General features: G+C 38.7%; 1 protein-coding gene across 2 annotated transcripts in view; it reads right to left on the bottom strand.

Moving 5' to 3' along the window:
- MAPK12 (mitogen-activated protein kinase 12) overlaps window positions 1-21,026 on the bottom strand; it is an 84,754-nt gene that overhangs the window by 11,608 nt on the left and 52,120 nt on the right. For both annotated transcript variants that reach the window (XM_038394286.2, XM_043495924.1), the window contains 4 exons: window positions 17,294-17,323; window positions 16,778-16,825; window positions 3,666-3,780; window positions 1,252-1,323 (listed from right to left, as the gene is read on the bottom strand). In XM_038394286.2, coding sequence (XP_038250214.1) covers window positions 1,252-1,323; window positions 3,666-3,780; window positions 16,778-16,825; window positions 17,294-17,323 — 265 coding nt within the window. The remainder of the gene's footprint in view (window positions 1-1,251; window positions 1,324-3,665; window positions 3,781-16,777; window positions 16,826-17,293; window positions 17,324-21,026) is intronic.

The raw sequence follows: 21,026 nt of genomic DNA, 5'->3' as shown, positions 1-21,026 counted from the left end.
AACTAGTCTGACTTCCTGCACAACATAGGCTGTAGAACTTCACCCAATACCTTCTCCAATATTCATCTCCAAGATTATTAAAATACTGGTTTTCCCACTCCTGAATTTCTGGTGCAGCTTGAAACTGTGACTCACTTGTTTCCTTGTGCATGCATAAACATTACGTAAGTATCCTCAAGGCCAGCACAGCTTCAGAAATAATACTGGTTAGTTAACTGCTGCCCTTAGGCCAACAGGAAAAGATATTTTTGTATTTTGTTGTTAACAAAGGACACATACTTGAATCTAATTAATTTAAAAAATTGTGGTAAAAATAGTTTCAGGTACTGCAGCAGCCCTAGTCCCGTTGTCTCATTTTTGTGGTTTTGCAATCCCCATTCTTCTATTTTGAAGTGTTTTTCTCACATAATAAGGGAAGAATAAGACACAAACAAGCAAAATAGAAACATACTAAAACCCCAAAATCTTATGCTTAACTTTAAGCATGTGTGGTAACTGCTGGCAGAACCAGGGCCTTAATGAATACATATCCAAGGGAAAGAGTGAAACTGGTTATACACAAGCCCTCTCAAATAAACAAAGCAAACAGAAAAAAATTAGACAATTTCCCCCTCTAATTACTGGTCAGCAATATTAATTTTCAGTGTTACTTGTAACAGTAATACATCAAAAATGTCTGGACTGAAGTGGGATTTTTAATTTTTTTAAGTTGATTTAAGTTTTAAGTTCTCAGCAATGAATGATACAACTCTATTTTAAATATGGAGAACCTTCCTAACCAGATCCTAACAATTCTGGATAAAATCTTGAAAAGTGTGTGCACCCAACCCGAGGTACATATCTAAACGGTGCTCTGCATATACCTGTAAGGTTGCGTGTTCACACAGCACCAGGTTTGTGTGTGTACACACCTGAACTGGGGTGCCTGCTATTGAAGATTTTGCCCTTTTTTTGCGCATAGAACCTTCCACCTGAAGATCTGAGAGTGCTTTGTAACATTAATGATTCAGTGCTCATATTTCTCTAGTGAAGTAGCTCAGTAATATTAGTTCTAATTTACAGATGAGTAAACTAAGGCACAAACATCCAGTAATTTGCCCAAGGTTTAAAGGCAGGTGAAATTTGGTGAGGGAGAGAATTAACTGACCATTGTTTTAAATCTATATCCATTATGAAACCAACTTATTGTGACACAGAAATACCGACACACTTTTCATATCTTACTGCCAGGAATTCATCATGAAAGGATACGATCATTTCCTTTGAACAGTGGCCTCCCTGTTATCATTTCTGCCATAATACAGCCCACTGACCAGATGTCAACTGAAATAAAAAAAAAAATCACTAACATTAAATTGCTGAATTATATTTTTAAATCCCCTCACAAATGTATGGTTAAAATACAGTTTCAGTTTATTATACTTTTTTAAAGAAGCATATTAACATAGTTGATCCTTTATACAGAAAATAAATGTCTACCAAAAGCAAGTTGCAATAAGGTAACTGGTGTTCGTGACCAGGATACAGGGAGAGGGTAACTTGTCAATATTAAGCTGATGCATATAGGAAGTAATTCTTCCAGTCATTTAGGAAGGGACTACAGCTACCTTCATGCTTCTTTAGTACCCCTTCTTTGCTGAATGGTTTGCCCTTCCCGTTGGAGTTAGGGTACAGTCTGCAACATCCTGCAGAAGGATTACAGCATGTAGAAAGGGTAGAGCTCACTACCACCTATGTCCAAACCCAGATTGACTTTTTCTCTGTCTACACTGGAGTTTAATTTCTGAAAACTGACAACAACAAAGGATTACCAAAATTTTTTAACTACAGGGAACTTGCTCTTAATTACATTATTGTTTTACATTTTCACTAGGGCTGTCAAGAGATTAAAAAAAATTAATCGCGATTAATCATGCTGTTAAACAATAATAGAATACCATTTATTTAAATATTTGTGGATGTTTTCTACATTTTCAAATATATTGATTTCAATTACAACACAGAATACAAAGTGTACAGTGCTCACTTTATATTTATTTTTGATTACAAATATTTGCACTGTGAAAAACAAAAGAAATAGTATTTTTCAATTCACCTAATACAAGTACTGTAGTGCAATCTCTTTATCATGAAAGTTGAACTTACAAATGTAGAATTATGTACAAAAAATCCTGCATTCAAAAATAAAACAATGTAAAACTTTAGAGCCTACAAGTCCAATCAGTCCTACTTCTTGTTCAGCCAATCACTCAGACAAACAAGTTTGTTTATATTTGCAGAAGATAATGCTTCCTGCTTCTTGTTTCCAATGTCACCTGAAAGTGAGAACAGGCATTTGCATAGCACTGTTGTACCGATGTCGCAAGATATTTACATGCCAGATGCGCTAAAGATTCATATGTCCCTTGATGCTTCAACCACCATTCCAGAGGACATGCGTCCATGCTGGTGAGGAGTTCTGCTCGATAACGAGCCAAAGCAGTGCGGACCGACGCATGTTCATTTTCATCATCTGAGTCAGATGCCACCAGAAGAAGAATGATTTTCTTTTTGGTGGTTCAGGTGCTATATTTCTGCATCAGAATATTGCTCTTTTAAGACTTCTGAAAGCTTGCTCCATACCTCATCCCGGTCAGATTTTGGAAGGCACTTCAGGTTCTTAAATCTTGGGTCGAATGCTGTAGCTATTTTTATAAATTTCACATTGGTATCTTGATTACATTTTGTCAAAGTTGCAGTGAAAGTGTTCTTAAAATTAACAACATGTGCTGGGTCATCATCCAAGCCTGCTATAACATGAAATATATGGCAGAATGTGGGTAAAACAGAGCAGGAGACCTACAGTTCTCTCCTAAGGAGTTCAGTCACAAATTTAATTAATGCATTACTTTTTTAACAAGCATCATCAGCATGGAAGCTGGAACGATGGCCGAAGGATGAAGAGGCACATGAATCTTTAGCACATCTGGCATATAAGTATCTTGTGATGCTGGCTACAACAGTATCATGCAAACGCTGTTCTCACTTTCAGATGACGTTGTAATTAAGAAGTGGGCAGCATTATCTTCCGTAAATGTAAACAAACTTGTTTCTCTTCACGATTGGCTGAACAGGAAGTAGGACTGAGTGGACTTGTAGGCTCTAAAGTTTTACATTGTTTTGTTTTTGACTGCAGTTATGTAACAAAACCCCCTACATTTGTAAGTGCACTTTCATGATAAAGGGATTGCACTATAGTACTTGTATGAGGTGAACTGAAAAATACTATTTCTTTTGTTTATCATTTTTACAGTGCAAATATTTGTAATAAAAATAATATCAAGTGAGCACTGTACACTTTGTATTCTGTGTTGTAATTGAAATTGATATATTTGAAAATGTAGAAAAACATCCAAAAATATTTAATAAATGTCAATTGATATTCGTTTAACAGTGCGATTAATCGTGATTAATTTTTTTAATTGTGATTAATTTTTGAGTTAATCATGCAAGTTAACTGTGATTAATCGACACCCCTAATTTTCACGTATTCTCACCACCATTTTTCATTCCCCCCCGAGGAACAAAGATATGGTTATATATTACTTAATTTAGTGCATATGTGGGAGCTGCTAAGACTGTTCAGAGAGAGGATGTTGATCCTAGCACCCACACATACACATTACCTGTTTGAGTATAATGCATCCAATTAAGTATGACCTCTGGGGCTCTGTACCATCTAGTAACCACATAGCCTGTCATTTCACTGTCTGTATGCCTTGCCAGCCCAAAATCCAGAATCTATATTAGAAGAATAAAATGAATGCAGAGACATTCCAACTGGAGACAATAGAAAAAGTGAACATTTCACATAGATATTTTATTGCTGTATTTTAAAATTTAGACAGAAATAGTATACAAGTTATGTTTCAGAATGCTTCTCTCCCATTTATGACACTTTTAACAAAAATGGAGATGCTGAACTTTGTAACTATACTGAAGAAAACAGTAAATTCTTTAATTAATTTTATTAAAATATTGGTCAAATATTTCATTCTACTAACAAAACTTCCTGTCCAAGGAATCGTTATCAAACCTTTCCAGGGTTATAAGGAAGCTATCCATCTTAGGTACTTATATGGCCCCCATTCTTGTCGCAGCTGAGTGCCGCAAAATCTTTAATGTATTCATCCTAATAGCACCCCTATGAGGTAGGGAAATACTATTATCTCCATTTTACAGATGGAGAACAGAGGCAGAGAGAAACTTGTCCAAGGTCACAGATGAAGTCTGAGGCAAGCCAGGGCAGGGAATTGAACCTAAGTTTCCCGAGTCTCAGGCTACTGTTTTAACCAACCTTCCTCTCTCTTCCTCTTCTGAAGGGCTTTTTAAGGAGTTCAAGGCCCACAGGTGATCCATTCAGAATTATTAAGTTATATATGATTAAACTTACTTATTCATTAAACTATTATTGCAGTCTCTTGGATATTTATCTACACAGCTAGCCATTTCCAGTGGCAGCCACTTGAAAATACAAGTACAAGCCTGGATCAGCTTCTACAAAATGGTCCAAATTAGAGGATTAGCAGTAGAGACCAGCTAAAGCAGGAGGCCAACGGTGAAAATCAATTCTTGAAATAACAGGCTCATACTCAGCAGTAAGAAATTCCTAACCAGAAAAGTGAGCCTCTTGGAAAAGGTGAATTAACAGATTTATGACAAAAAATATACCCACCTACTGGCTTGTTGAAAAATAGAACTGATTGGACCATCTATGGCAGGGAAGATTAAAAATAATAATAATACATGCTTGAATATGTAGATCTACTAATTAAATAACTGCAAAAATTTCCATACTTGTCAGACTGCATGGATACCTTATGGGCAGAGATTTATAGTACAAACACTCACTGACACTGCCAAAGGACAAGTATTTGTAACATGCTGACTATAATTCAACCATTTAAAATACTTCACTATTCAATTAAAATAGTATCATCACTCTCCTGACACTAATGAAAAAGGAAAGTTATATGATGTTGTTATTCATGGATGCAGGATATAAAATGTAAATATTATGGCTTTATTCTCACTGCATCACTTTAACATAATTTCCATCTCATATCGGGAGGTCATCTAGTGCAACTCCCTGCTCAAAGCAGGACTGATCCCCAATTTTTACCCCAGATCACAAAATGGCCCCCTCAAGGATTGAACTCGCAACCCTGGGTTTAGAAGGCCAATGCTCAAACCACTGAGCTATCCTTCCCCCTTATAAGCTGAGGTGTCAACTGCATTTAAAACAGAAATGGGATGCAAAGTGGAACAAGAGATCTGCTATGTTTACCAATAATTTCCACCTTACTCAATGGCACTTAGTTCCTATTTTGTATTACATCACCGATAAACTTTCTCATTTAAATACTGGACACAAGGCAAATAAATACTTCAGAAACAGGATAGCAAGATAAACTTTTAAATGAAGCATCCAGACATCCTATATGTGTTCTCCACTCGGTCTTCAGAAGACACCAAAGAAAATAAATGCAACACTTTGATGCTTTTCTATGGTCTGTATCATTTACATAAAATTTATTATTACTTTATAGTTTTTTTGATTTGCCAGACTAAGATCTGTGGTTTCACTGAGAGCTAGAAACAGTTGCAATATATTGCAAATCCTGGTTTATTTATTTAGTAAAGATAGCTAACAATTACAATAATAGTTAGTACATATGTTATGCATAGGGTTGGGCAAAATTTTTCACTTTTTTTTTTTTTTGAGGGGTAGGCAAAAAATGCAGATACAGCAATACAGAAATATTTCACAAATTTGTGTCAGTTTTGCCAAATTGTTCTGGTAAGGAAAAAAAGCTTACCCATCCCCAAAAAACATTTTGTTTTGATATTTTTAAGTGGAATGTTTCATTTTTTCATTTTGAAACAACCTTTTGTTTCAGAATTTTTGATAATTTTATTAAAATGTTTAAAAAAAATTAAAATGGTCAAAATCTAAAAAAAAGCATTTTGCTTAACCTGCAATACCCCCCTCCTACTTTTAAATTCACTGAAAAATTTAAAAAATTGGTTTTGGTTCAACCCAAAATGGAATTTAAAAAAAATGTTTTGGAATTGTCAGCAAAACAAAAACCCGTTATTTACCCAGCTGTAGTCATGCAGCCATTTTAGAATTTTCATTTTGTTTTTACAAATTCAATGTTTATTCATTGTTATGAACAGATTTCTAATTATAATGGTTAAGATCATCACAGTTAAGGCTGCACTACAATTTCCATATCAAGTCACTGTTTTCATACATTCTTGACCTAAACATTTAACCTTTTGGGCTGGAATTTACCATGCTGGAAAGTGATTTTTTGAACAAATTTGGGCAAAATCCCTTTAGCCACTTTAAAATTAAGAATAGGGTGGTGGAAAACACATTTCTACCCACTGCAAAAATAAAATAAATAAAAACTCCAGCTTCCCACCTTAATAACAAAACACAACTGAACTTTGACACTTCAAAGATAGCCTATAAACAGGGTTTAATGTCCAGTATGCATTTTGTTAAAAGTGTAGGTGAAAAAATATTAGTTTGATGACTGAAAATGCATGACCGAGCATGTGCTTTAGAAAGTTATGCTAAGGTCTTAGCTGTGGATTTAAAGATCGATGTGGTGCACAGTTGAGAGAACAGCTATACTCTATAGACCCATTAGCTGTGGAAAAAGAGGCTTTCAAAGTGTGCTCATAAAAGCAGTGGAGTTTATTAGTTCTGTATGGTAGTGAACAGTGAATTTGCGCACCTTGCCAGCTCTGCAAAATGTTTCACTCCCAGGGAAGGTGACAGAGATTGTTAGTTTTTCAACCTGCAGGTATTGTGGTGATGAGATTACAGCCTGACTGGAACCACATTTCCCCAATTCTGTACAGAGGCGTTATAACTCCACTGAAGTCAATGGAGTTACACTGGTATAAATGAGACAAGAATCAGGCCCTTCGCCTGCATTTCTTACACAGACTAGTCTACCTTTTATAGATTGCTGCCTGTTGTTTACTGATAATAGGTGTCTTTTCACAACTGATGCCTGTTAATTACCAGCCTTGCATATTTCTTTTCCTGTTTTTATAAAATAAACTTCAGAAATTACTGCAACATTAGGATCTGCAAAGTTAAGTACTTGAAAGTCAGGAAATGTCTTTCTGTGAGCTCAATTTATCTTAATACTTGTGTTTCTAAGGTTACAGTATCCCTTTAACAAGGGGAATCTAAGTGACTGGATCCACCAGGTTAAATCTGCTTTATTAGCAGACTTAAGGCTCCAGAGAACTGGAGTGAGTCTATATTATAATGAGAGCCGGGTAGGAAATGGTTTTCCCATCCTGCACACATTTTCAGTATTTAAAAATCTTTTCCATTTCACATTTGGAGAAAACTGTGACCTTTTGAATGTTTTGTTTTGTAACAAAATGACAACCACCTACCCACAAATAGCCAGTATCCCTGTGGTTAGGGCATTCACCTGGGATGTGGGACACCTAGGTTCAAGCTCCTACTCTAAATCTCTCCTTGAGTTTCTTTGCCCTAATCACTGGGCTATTTGCTATTTTAGGATGGGTCTCTCTGTCTCTCTCTTGCTTTGAGCAGAAATTCTGTCCTGGACCTAAAAAACCTGCCCGATACAAGTTTTGTCTAAACTGACCCTTTCACATGAAAAGTTTTGATTTTGCTGAATTGGCATTTTCCAACAAAAAATATTTTGTCGACAGATCCCCAAACAACTCTAATTACATTGCCTTGGTGCAGGTACTGAGCGTTGAAGTTGTGCACTAAAACTTAACTTTTCAGTGTTGCCAACTCTTGCAATTTTATCATGAATCTCGTGCTGCTGGATGTTTTTCTTAAGTCCCAGTCCTGGAGTCATGCAACTAGGGGAGAATTTTAACTTTTTATTTATTTATTAATTTATTTTAGAAGGACAGGGAGAAAAGATAGAACACATGACCCATGTGCAACCAACAGGCTCAAAAACCGAGAGAGAGAAAGAGAGAAAACAAAACTCCAAACCCCCAAATTCATTATTGTTTAAAATTAAAATTTTAAGCCAATTTCATAGTTTTTTGAAGCCTGACTTATGATTTTTGAATGCTTGGTGTTGACAATACTGCTTTTGTATTTCCTGATATTTGAATGATTGACTCTACACATTTTTTGAGTTTAAATTGTTGAATCACCTACTAGCCTTTTATGAGGGTGATGTTTATAACTTTCAGGGGGTAGCCGTGTTAGTCTGTATCCACAAAAACAATAAGGAGTTTGGTGGCACCTTAAAGAGTAACAGATTTATTTGAGCATAAGCTTGGCAATCCTTCCAGTAAGATAGCTCACACATAAGAAAGTTCCACAAAATAAATAAGATTTTCCAAATCTTGGGGAGAGAATACCTTTTAATTCATTAGAAAGACAAGATAGGTGAGGTAATATCTTTTATTTGACCAACTTTCACTGGTGAGAGAGACAAGCTTTTGAGTTCTACAGAGCTCTTCTTCAGGTCTGGAAAAGGTACTAAGAGTGTCACAGCTAAATACTAAATAAAAACAGATAGTTTAGCATAAGTAGTTAGCACATATTCTAAGGGACCTTTACAGGTGAAGTGGCAGCTGGGAGCAGTCTGAATCTACTGACCTCATATAAGGGATATAACCAGAAGTCTTATAATAAGCTGATGGAGACATGTATAAATCACATTTAATAAAGATTTCTTATCTGCTTTCCATAACAAACTCTTCACTACAATTAAACATATACATATTGTGGGTTCTGGGCTAGTTGGCATAATTATTTCTGGAGAATAAATATTATGCTCTAACACACTGATGGATTGGAAGATTCCCAAGACAGAGAAGAAGCAGAGTGATAAAATCAGATTCAATATTTCAGCTTAATGATCTAGAGGGAAGCTTGCGGATGGCAACGCCTACTTGCACAACAGTTCAGCAGGAATCTGCTTAGGGCAGACTCATATGCAGGGACAATGGAACAGAAGAAACAGCTCATACCTCTTTCCATGTAAAAATGTCTTAGAAGCAGAAGCGCTGACTTCCTAATTTCCCTGGGGGTGCCTGACTCCTGCTCTGCCCCAGCCCCTCCCCACTCCATCCCTTCCCCCAGACCCCACCCCCAACCCTTCTTGCCCCCACTCCACCCCTGCCCTTCTTTTTCTGCCCCCTTCTGCCCCCTCCCCTGATCACGCCTTCCCTTCAGCACCTCCTGCATGCCGCTGAACAGCTGATCCACATGGGTAGGAGGCACTGGGAGGGAGGGGGAAGAGCTGATCAGCAGGGCCCACTGGCAGGCGGGAGGTGCTGGGGGTGGGGGTAGGGAAGGAGCTGATGAGCGGGACCGCCAATGGATGCAGAGCACCCACTATTTTTTCCCCATGGGAGCTCCATCCCTGTAGCACCCACAGAGTTGGCACCTATGATTAGAAGATCTTAAATACCTGTCCCTAATTAACAAAAAAAAATTACCAACTGTCCAATTAAAGGCCACAAGCTATTCTGGACACCAACTAGAGCCAATATTGCTGTTAGGAAACTTTACAGCATGCATTTAACATTAGCACTGGTTCTCCTAGTTTCAGTGTCTTTTCAAAAGAAACAAGAGCCTCATTTCTGACGTGTAAATTTAGGGCCAGATTCTGATATCCTCACTCATGTTGAGTAGCACTCTACTCCACAAATACTCCCATTGAACTGGATGGGACTAGCTGTAGTATAAAATGCTATTTGACATGAGAAAGGGTATCACAGCAATGCACTTGAACACTAGCTGCCTCTTTGGCAACATGGACATTAACTCTTTTGGGAAAAGCTGAGTGACTACATGACAAAATAAGTAGATATTCATCACAGTTTATGTATTACACATACCTAGACCTAAAGGAGAGCTCTGTGTAACCTCGAAAAGCTTGTCTTTCTCACCAACAGAAGTTGGTCCAATAAAAGATATTACCACACTCACCTTGTCTAATATGGCTACAACAACACTGCACACATACTTACTCTGATTAATTATCATTATTATTATTATTACACCTTGATTATCACTACAAAAGGTTTTCTTCCCTCCCCTGCTGGTAATAGCTCATCTTAAGTGATCACTCCCCTTACAGTGTGTATGGTAACACACATAGTTTCAACAGACAGCTGCAGCGGCACAAGAGCCAACAAACCGAGCTGTAAACGGGAGTTTGAGGGGAAATTTGCAAGGGGAGTTTGTATTGTGGTGCTTGTTTGGGGTTTGTTTTTGCTGTGGGGGGTGGTCTTTTAGTGTGGTTTGTGTTTCCCAAATTAACAGGATTTAGGTGGTAGGGCTATGACAGATACGGAGGCAGCAGTGGGAGTGACCCATGTAGTGGAAGACACAATGAGGATGACTGGATGTGGAAGCTGTGGTATGTACCTGATCCTGGAGGGGGGACCTGGTAAGAGTTTTTTCTGCATGAAATGCCATCTGATAGAGTTGATGGAGGAAAAGATCCGAGGTTTGGAGATGCAGGTGGAAAGTCTGGTTGAGGTTAGGAAGGGGTTTGAGCAGATTATGGGGCAAAGACATGAGGTATCTGAAGGGAAAAGCTCAGACTTGCAGATGGAAGCAGGGCTGGGGAATTCTGAGGGGAGACTCGGTGAGGAAAGTGGTCAGTGGAAGCATGTGACTAAAAGAAACAGGCAGAGGAAAAGACGGTCTAGTGAAGGAGAAATAGAGCTCAGGAACAGGTTTGCAGAGTTGGAAAATGAAGAAGGGGCTCAGCAGGTAGCTGCTGAAGGTGGAAGGGCAAGGAAGAAGAGAAGAGCAGCTAGTCCTATAGGAAAAGGGGAAGAGTCAATGGAGACTACATCAAATATGAGCCCCAGGAGGATACAGGATGGGTTGAAGAGGATTATAAGAGAGAATAGGAATGGAAAGAACTTGCAGCCAGAGAGAACAGAGGATAGACTGGAGAATAGCACTGTCACCAGGAAAAGGCAGGTCTATGTGATCAGGGACTCTTCATTGAGAAGAATAGACAGGCCTGTAACCAGAGCTGATCCAGAGAATAGAAAGGTGTGCTGTCTTCCAGGTGCTAAGATACGGGATGTAGACCTGAGGTTGAAAAGGATCCTAAAGGGAGCAGGAAAGAATCCCCTAATTATCCTTCATGTGGGAACAAATCATATGGCTAGATTCTCGCTAGAAAATATTAAGGGAGACTATGCTAGACTGGGGAAGATGCTTAAGGAAATCAAGGCTCAGGTGATCTTGAGTGGGATTCTGCCTGTTCCTAGAGAAGGGCAACAAAGGTGTGACAAGATTATGACTATCAACAGATGGCTTAGGCAGTGGTGCTATAAGGAGGGCTTTGGGATGTATGGCCACTGGGAGGCATTCATGCACAGAGGACAGTTCTCTCGGGATGGATTTCATCTGAGTAGGGAAGGAAATAGACTTCTAGGATGGAGGCTGGCACAACTGATTAAGAGAGCTTTAAACTAGGAATTTGGGGGAGATGTCCAGGTAATCTCCACGCTGGATTTTAGTATTGAGAGGGAAGAAAACGAAGTAAGAAAGGATACAGCCGTGGGTAGGAGAATGTATATAAGGAGGAAGGGCAGTGTGGATACCAGTCTAACAGGTTATACTGGCTGTAGAATGACCGTGCCTAATAGGGTACAAAATGTGAGAGAGGCCAAACAGAAAAAATTAAGATGTTTTCACACCAATGCAAGAAGCCTAGGTAACAAAATGGAGGCTCTAGAACTACTAGTGCAGGAAGTGAAACCAGATATTATAGGGATAACAGAAACATGGTGGAATAGTAGTCATGACTGGACTACAGGTTTTGAAGGGTATGTGCTGCTCAGGAAAGAAAGAAATAAAAGTAAAGGTGGTGGAGTAGCATTATATATCAATGATGAGGTAGAATGTAAAGAAATAAGTGATGCAATGGACAAAGAGAGAGTCCGTCTGGGCAAAAATTATATTGAGGAAGAAAACGAGTAGAGCCTCCCCTAGGATAGTGCTTGGGGTGTGCTATAGGCCACCGGGATCTAATTTGGATATGGATAGAGCCCTTTTTAATGTTTTTAATAAAGTAAATACTAATGGAAACTGTGTGATCATGGGAGACTATAACTTCCCAGATATAGACTGGAGGATGAGTGCTAGTAATAATAATAGAGCTCAGATTTTTCTAGATCATAGAATCATAGAATCATAGAATATCAGGGTTGGAAGGGACCCCAGAAGGTCATCTAGTCCAACCCCCTGCTCAAAGCAGGACCAAGTCCCAGTTAAATCATCCTAGCCAGGGCTTTGTCAAGCCTGACCTTAAAAACCTCTAAGGAAGGAGATTCTACCACCTCCCTAGGTAACGCATTCCAGTGTTTCACCACCCTCTTAGTGAAAAAGTTTTTCCTAATATCCAATCTAAACCTCCCCCATTGCAACTTGAGACCATTACTCCTCGTTCTGTCATCTGCTACCATTGAGAACAGTCTAGAGCCATCCTCTTTGAAACCCCCTTTCAGGTAGTTGAAAGCAGCTATCAAATCCCCCCTCATTCTTCTCTTCTGCAGACTAAACAATCCCAGCTCCCTCAGCCTCTCCTCATAAGTCATGTGCTCTAGACCCCTAATCATTTTTGTTGCCCTTCGCTGTACTCTTTCCAATTTATCCACATCCTTCTTGTAGTGTGGGGCCCAAAACTGGACACAGTACTCCAGATGAGGCCTCACCAGTGTCGAATAGAGGGGAACGATCACGTCCCTCGATCTGCTCGCTATGCCCCTACTTATACATCCCAAAATGCCATTGGCCTTCTTGGCAACAAGGGCACACTGCTGACTGCGATAGCTGATGGATTCCTTCATCAAGTAGTTGTTGAACTGACTAGAGGGAATGCCATTTTAGATTTGGTTTTAGTGAGTAGTGAGGACCTCATAGAAAAAATTGTTGTAGGGGACAATCTTGGCTCAAGTGATCATGAGCTAATTCAGTTCAAACTGAACGGAAGGATTAACAAAAATAAATCTGCAACTAAGGTTTTTGATTTCAAAAGGGCTGACTTTCAAAAATTAAGGAAATTAGTTAGGTAAGTGGATTGGACTGAAGAATTTATGGATCTAAAAGGTAGAGGAGGCCTGGGATTACTTTAAATCAAAGATGCAGAAGCTATCGGAAGCCTGCATCCCAAGAAAGGGGAAAAAATTCATAGGCAGGAGTTGTAGACCAAGCTGGATGAGCAAGCATCTTAGAGAGGTGATTAAGAAGAAGCAGAAAGCATACAGGGAGTGGAAGATGGGAGGAATCAGCAAGGAAAGCTACCTTATTGAGGTCAGAACATGTAGGGATAAAGTGAGACAGGCTAAAAGTCAAGTAGAGTTGGACCTTGCAAAGGGAATTAAAACCAATAGTAAAAGGTTCTATAGCCATAGAAATAAGAAGAAAACAAAGAAGGAAGAAGTGAGACCGCTAAACACTGAGGATGGAGTGGAGGTTAAAGATAATCTAGGCATGGCCCAATATCTAAACAAATACTTTGCCTCAGTCTTTAATAAGGCTAAAGAGGATCTTAGGGATAATGGTAGCAAGACAATGAGGATATGGAGGTAGATATTACCATATCTGAGGTAGAAGCGAAACTCAAACAGCTTAATGGGACTAAATCGGGCGGCCCAGATAATCTTCATCCAAGAATATTAAAGGAATTGGCACCTGAAATTGCAAGCTCATTAGCATGAATTTTTAATCTATAAACTCAGGAGTTGTACCATATAATTGGAGAATTACTAATATAGTTCCCATTTTTAAGAAAGGGGAAAAAAGTGATCCGGATAACTACAGGCCTACAAATAGCTACAAATCTGTAGTATGCAAGGTCTTGGAAAAAATTTTGAAGGAAAAAGTAGTTAAGGACATTGAAGTCAATGGTAAATGGGACAAAATACAACATGGTTTTACAAAAGGTAGATCGTGCCAAACCAACCTGATCTCCTTCTTTGAGAAAGTAACAGATTTTTTTAGACAAAGGAAATGCAGTGGATTTAATTTACCTAGATTTCAGTAAGGAGTTTGATACTGTGCCACATGGGGAATTATTAGTTAAATTGGAAAAGATGGGGATCAATATGAACATCAAAAGGTGGATAAGGAATTGGTTAAAGGGGAGACTACAACGGGTCCTACTGAAAGGCGAACTGTCAGGCTGGAGGGAGGTTACCAGTGAAGTTCCTCAGGGATCAGTTTTGGGACCAATCTTTTTATTACTGACCTCGGCACAAAAAGTGGGAGTGTGCTAATAAAGTTTGCAGATGATACAAAGCTGGGAGGTATTGCCAATTTAGAGAAGGACCGGGATATCATACAGGAGGATCTGGATGACCTTGTAAACTGGAGTAATAGTAATAGGATGAAATTTAATAGTGAGAAGTGTAAGGTTATGCATTTAGGGATTAATAAGAATTTTAGTTATAAGCTGGGGACGCATCAATTAGAAGTAACGGAGGAGGAGAAGGACCTTGGAGTATTGGTTGATCATAGGATGACTATGAGCCGCCAATGTGATATGTCCATGAAAAAAGCTAATGCGGTATTGGGATGCATCAGGAGAGGTATTTCCAGTAGGGATAAGGAGGTTTTAGTACCATTATACAAGGCACTGGTGAGACCTCACCTTGAATACTGTGTGCAGTTCTGGTCTCCCATGTTTAAGAAGGATGAATTCAAACTGGAACAGGTACAGAGAAGGGCTACTAGGATGATCCGAGGAATGGAAAACTTGTCTTATGTAAGGAGACTCAAGGAGCTTGGCATGTTTAGCCTAACTAAAAAAGGTTGAGGGGAGATATGATTGCTCTCTATAACTATATCAGAGGGATAAATACCGGAGAGGGAGAGGAATTATTTAAGCTCAGAACTAATGTGGACACAAGAACAAATGGATATAAACTGGTCACCAGGAAGTTTAGACTTGAAATTAGATGAAGGTTTCTAACCATCAGAGGAGTGAAATTTTGGAATAGCCTTCCAAAGGAAACAGTGGGGGCAAAAGATCTATCTGGCTTTAAGATTAAACTCGATAAGTTTATGGAGGAGATGGTATGATGGGATAACATGATTTTGGTAATTAATTGATCTTTAAATATTCATGGTAAATAGGCCTAATGGCCTGTGATGGGATATTAGATGGGTGGGATCTGAGTTACCCAGGAAAGAATTTTCTGTAGTATCTGGCTGGTGAATCTTGCCCATATGCTCAGGGTTTAGCTGATCGCCATATTTGGGGTCGGGAAGGAATTTTCCTCCAGGACAGATTGGAAGAGGCTCTGGAGGTTTTTTGCCTTCCTCTGTAGCATGGGGCACAGGTCACTTGCTGGAGGATTCTCTGCACCTTCAAGTCTTTAAACCATGATTTGAGGACTTCAATAACTCAGAGTTAGGTGAGATTTTTTGCAGAAGTGGGTGAGTGAGATTCTGTGGCCTGCGTTGTGCAGGAGGTCAGACTAGATGATCAAAATGGTCCCTTCTGACCTTAGTATCTATGTGTCTATGTTCTCTGTGTATATAAATCTCCCCACTGTATTTTCCACTGAATGCATCCGATGAAGTGAACTGTATCTCACAAAAGCTTATGCTTAAATAAATTTGTTAGTCTCTAAGGTGCCACAAGTACTCCTTTTCTTTATACTTACTCTGATTATTATAGTTTATAAAATTATGGGGGAACATATGCCTTTACAGCAATCCACTCTGCAAAACCACAGGCCTGTGTATAAACAGCCTTCTTATATATACCCACTCTAAAGCAGCCAATTTCAATTTTTACAGTAGGCTTTGCCACCAGCTCCTCCTACCCTGTAGGGAATTCCTGGCAGTGTTGATCTTAGCAATAACTTGTAGTTGAACTGTCATTATTATAACCCATGGCTTGCTCATGTAACAGTTATCCTCTGCACATCCAACTGTTATGTGAACTCATTACCAATACTTAATATCATAGTTGTATTTCTTTATGTTCTTAAGCTTCTTGAAGGAAGATGTTAAATAAGACTGCACCTAACATTGATCCCCAGTTTGATACCTTGCTATTTTGTTGTTAATTTTTTTAAAAAACAATCCTTCAGCCAATTTCAGACCACCTGACATTGCTCATATTCAAGCCAATGTGATCTAATTTAAAAAGCAGGATTTCATATGACACTACTGAATGATTCACTAAAATCCATATAGATAACATCCACTGAATTCTATTTTTTTTAAAAAAGCAGCAATTTAGTGTATTTGGCAAAGTTTTTTCTCTAGAAATAGTGCTATTTGCTTGGTTCCATAATCCTCTTGGAGGTCAATCATCCAATTGGCTGCTTGCAATCACTTAGAGTCGTGTAGATACACCCAATGAGATGATTAGGCTTTTGATGTTCAGTTTTCCCCCTCAATAATATAGGTTCCATTACTTTAGTATAGATTGAAGTCAGACATATGGGACAACAGTATTCGGAACCACTCTTCTTTTGGAAGACTGGTACCACATTTGGTTCTTCCTCCTGCTAATGTCCTGGGACCACATTTGGTCCTCCCTCACCTCAATTTCCTGGTATTTCCCCATTTCTCCATGACTCTTCAAAAGTCATAGGGTAAAATCCTACCCCAGCTGAAGTCAGTAGGAGTTCTGTCATTGACTTGGTTTCACTCATGTTCTCCTATGCAGTGTGTTTGTAACAAATTCAACTGCATACTTCAGGAAGTGTTTCCTACCTTCAATTCACAGTCTTCATTTACTGCTAAATTTCCAGGCTTTAGATCCTGTAAATATATCAAGTTTGAAATGGACTTTTACAACAAACAGAAACATACACTTTTTAAATAAAAACACTTGTGTTACATGAAGGAAATTGTGAAAGATAGAGCAATTTCTTGCAATAGCCTCAAAAACATTATTGAATGTTATGACCTTACTTCTACTGGGTTATGACCTTACTTCTGAGCTGCCTTTTCATGCAAATTTTTATATAGTCTAAAACCCAATTTTCCCTCAAAAAAAAAAAAAAAAAAAAAGAAGTTTTGATGGAAAATTTTCTACCAGTTCCAGTTAGTCATTGGCTGTTCTGAAACCCCTCTCTGTGCAGACCATATCAATTAAAAAACATCCAACCAAAATGAATCAAGTCAAGAATGATATGAGAACTATATCTATGGACATACATGCGCACAAACATGATCTACAGAATCTGAATAAAAAAACCAAGTATTTTTAATACTGTTTTCACTTACCCTGTGAATTATGCCTGATGAATGGATATACTGTGAAAACAAAAAGATCTGTGAATTGACACTTGCTGGACTCTCAATAAATTATTATTTCAGTTCTGCTGAAAAAGAGGCCTTATGGGGTGCTAAAGTGATCTTAAATTAATAATACACCTTTTAGAAAACAATGAGTCAAATCAAAGGTGTTGTCATATAAAAAAATTGAAATATCATTAGATACCAAGTAGAAAAGTGAAGAGAGATCACGTTAGAGGCAGGTAATAATCAGGTTTACGTACCTTTACATCAAATATTCTAAAGAAAAAAGTAAAAGTGTTCTCATTTTATGATACAATTGCAACCCATTCATGCTATGGATTTCTTGCCAGAGAGATTAGAGAATGATTTTAGAGCTTTCTAAAGAAAGTCTCAAGTATAAAGCTTCTGCTTTTTTCAGCCTATAATCATTATTCCTGTAGCGCTATTTGAACATTGATATTGAATCAAGTCACCATTTTTCCTCACTTTTAATTTCCTCACAAATCATTTTTGTGTCCAGAAACTTTCTGGCATTGTTAGAAAAATAAAATTATCCTGAAATTGAGTTGTGAAATATATGGATTAAAATAAAACCTACTGTTTACTTACTGTAAATTCCTGAGCTAGCTAGCTACAGCAGAAATCTAAACTGCACAATCACAGATTATGCTTCTGATAAAGCCCAAATGGAGGAAAGCATGTGCTGTATGACTGCAGTCATTGGATTTAAGCACAGATTTAACTTTAGGAAAGCAGATGCTCAGCTTTAAGCATGTGCTTTAGCACCCATCCTGAATAGATATCCTTTCCTGAATAAAGGCCTGAATGCAAACAAACCTGAAAGGAATCTTAAAACACATTTTACTTTGTTGGAATATTTTCATCATCTTTCCAGGGCTCTGTGTGAGGATGCTCAAGTTTTCAAAACACACATAACTCAACCTAATGGATGTCCAAGAACTAGAGTTTTGAAGAAACTGATGTTTATACCATAGTGAGCAGCACTGGCTATGTTCTGATAGGGCCACGCCAATGTGTACATTCCAGTTACTAGGACCTTCTGCAGTTCCGTAGACAGTTTGGTAAATAAGGGAGATAATATTGTTGTTACATTACTATTATGTCTAATAACTTTGGTTCCTCAAAGGGGCAACAAGAAAGGTACAAAAGCCAGACTGAGATGTATGTAATGTTTGCTTTTTTGGTATTAGTAGCAATTTGAATTAGACCAGTTTTGACAGTCCACTTGGAATAGTATGCTATATGCTATTGTGCCGCATCTTTGAAATATGTCATACCATGATGATAGACTCTCTAAGCTCACTATATTACCATTTGAGAGTTAAATGAAAATCTCTGTGTGTTTGGATTTGTAGTCTCAGTTTAAATGCTCAGGAGCATAGCGGTTTTACTCAAAAAGGGACTTTTCTTGATTTGAAAACCACTTCAACTTCTAAACAAAACAACCAGAAGGCAAATAACCACCTTCATCCTCACACTTTATAAGAAGAATGGTTCTGCCTGGTTCCATCTCTGACTCTCCCAGCTGGGTTAATGGTTCCAACAGTCCACAAAATCTCCATAAAGAGCAGAGTAGTTATTGATGAATATTCTGCTGGTATGAATTGTAAACAGAAAATTCCATTTTGTGCAGAAATTCTCCAACAGACTTATAATGGGTGGCTCTGATGGGTTGGATCACAGAAACCCCCTGGGAGCTGCCACCTGATGTGCCAAGACTACTACTGCTCCTGTTTTCCTGCCCTGCCAGCTTAGGACTCTAGCACCCTGTCTGGTTTGAGCCAGACCTGCTAGCCTGTTGCAAACCCAGACTTAGGTGGGTTATAATGGATGGGTTAGTAGCAGTTATGTCCATATGCAAAGTGCTTTTCGAACACTAAACAACCAATCGGGATGGATCAGGATTGGAACCTAAGTGGCAGGAAGGGACAGTAAGGCCCACCAATAGGTTGGTGTACTAGGAGTGCAGAGAAGCTCCGAACTTGGTATAGAGCTCAGGCAAATGAGCTCCTTGCCTTCTGGGCAGCCGTCCACAAATCCTGCCTCTATCCACCCCAAAAAGGAACCATGAAGTTAAGCCATAAACCCTACAGTTGCAAGAAGAAAGGGGAGTCACAGATGGGTGTTAGGGTTGCCAACGCTCCAGGGTTGTCCCGGAGTCCCCAGGAATTAAATATTAATCTTTAATTAACGATTATGTCATGTGATGAAACCTCCAGGAATAGGTTCAATCAAAATTGGCAACCCTAACTTGTGTCCTAGCCATCTTCCTCAGCAAACATATTGTGTATTTTAGTTTTAGATCTCTTTTTACAGGAAACAGACCAGCACAGGAACTAATATTTCAAGGTGTACACTGCTTAAAAACTGGAATAATATGACAAGGATGAAATGCCTGCCATGAATATATTAGTTTTGTGATCTTCTTTCCCTTTGTTGTATCAATGGATACATCAGATCATTTAAGGATTTAGTGATTAAGATTATATAGTTAGCTACTATTATTACATTTAGTGCAAGGGGAAACAAACCTTCACAGACAAAAATTTAGAGTTTTTTTTTCTTTTCCATGTATCAAATCTAAGCGTCAGTACTGGAATCTAGTGACCTGTACCCATACTTGAAAATCAGGCCCAGTGTAGTAAAGCAAGAACACAAGCTTCCCATGCAGCTAGACATACAATTTTAGAGCAATGCTGTTCAGAATCCATTTTATCTCTGTCATTGCAAAGACTAAACTCCTCATCCCACCACATTACACAGAGGTTCCCTCTCTCTCACCTGACATAATTTGTTTTGAAAGCCAGCCTGTTCTTGAACTGCTTAGAGTAGTGAGTTTACAAGCCCCATCTTTGCCTTCCTAGTGTTGCTTTCATATTTGGACATATCAGTCTGCCCTTGGCTTTATGTTCTCCTAGACCACCCCTTAGCTGATGCGATTATAAAGTTGTTTCTTGTTTTTGACATAATATGAGCAGAGGGTGCAAGAGGAGTCATAACAAGAAGTGCCACAATAAATGAGTAGGCTTGGGAGAAGGACCACATATACCACATATACGACATTTTCAGCTGGAGGATCAGTTCCATTTGTGAATTGCCTGAAGACCAGACAGTTCTAGCACCTCACTAGGGAATGAAAAACAACCTCCCATACTCCCTTCCAAAGAATTGACTACTGTAGAGAGAAGTGGGGAAAGATGTTGGTGCCACGTAACATAGCGTGGAGTACTACTTCTGCCACTGACTGGAGGAGACTAGCAACTATGAAGTGCTATTTATTTCGTGGATGGAAGGGTGAAGTATATCAGGATGAGAGAAGACTGCTTAAGCAAGAGGAAGTGCTGTCACTTGGGTACAGAGTCCTAAGAGTTTTCCTATGGAAGGTGTTTGTTAGAAGTCAGACTCCCAGCAAAGACTGGTAACAAACAAACAAGGAAAGGGTAGACATCTCCTGCCTGGGGACTTCTGCACAAGAACGCAGGATCTAGAAACAGGAATTTTAAAAGAATTTCAGCCTCAGGAGTTTTAGTAAAAATGGGCCTCAGCCGCCTTCAGGGAAGAGAATAGTTTCCCTTAAACATCCTACTTTTGCTCATGATCTCTCCCTCACCATACCTGGGAATGAGTGTTAGAAATGCAAAGGAGGAAAAAAACAACTCATGTAAACACACTGGATATAATTTACATGTTTACTAAA

This window comes from Dermochelys coriacea, chromosome 1 (assembly GCF_009764565.3).
Source record: "Dermochelys coriacea isolate rDerCor1 chromosome 1, rDerCor1.pri.v4, whole genome shotgun sequence".
Taxonomy (NCBI): domain Eukaryota; kingdom Metazoa; phylum Chordata; order Testudines; family Dermochelyidae; genus Dermochelys; species Dermochelys coriacea.
The sequence above is the reverse complement of the archived record's forward strand: the minus strand, read 5'-3'. Positions and strand labels throughout refer to the sequence as shown.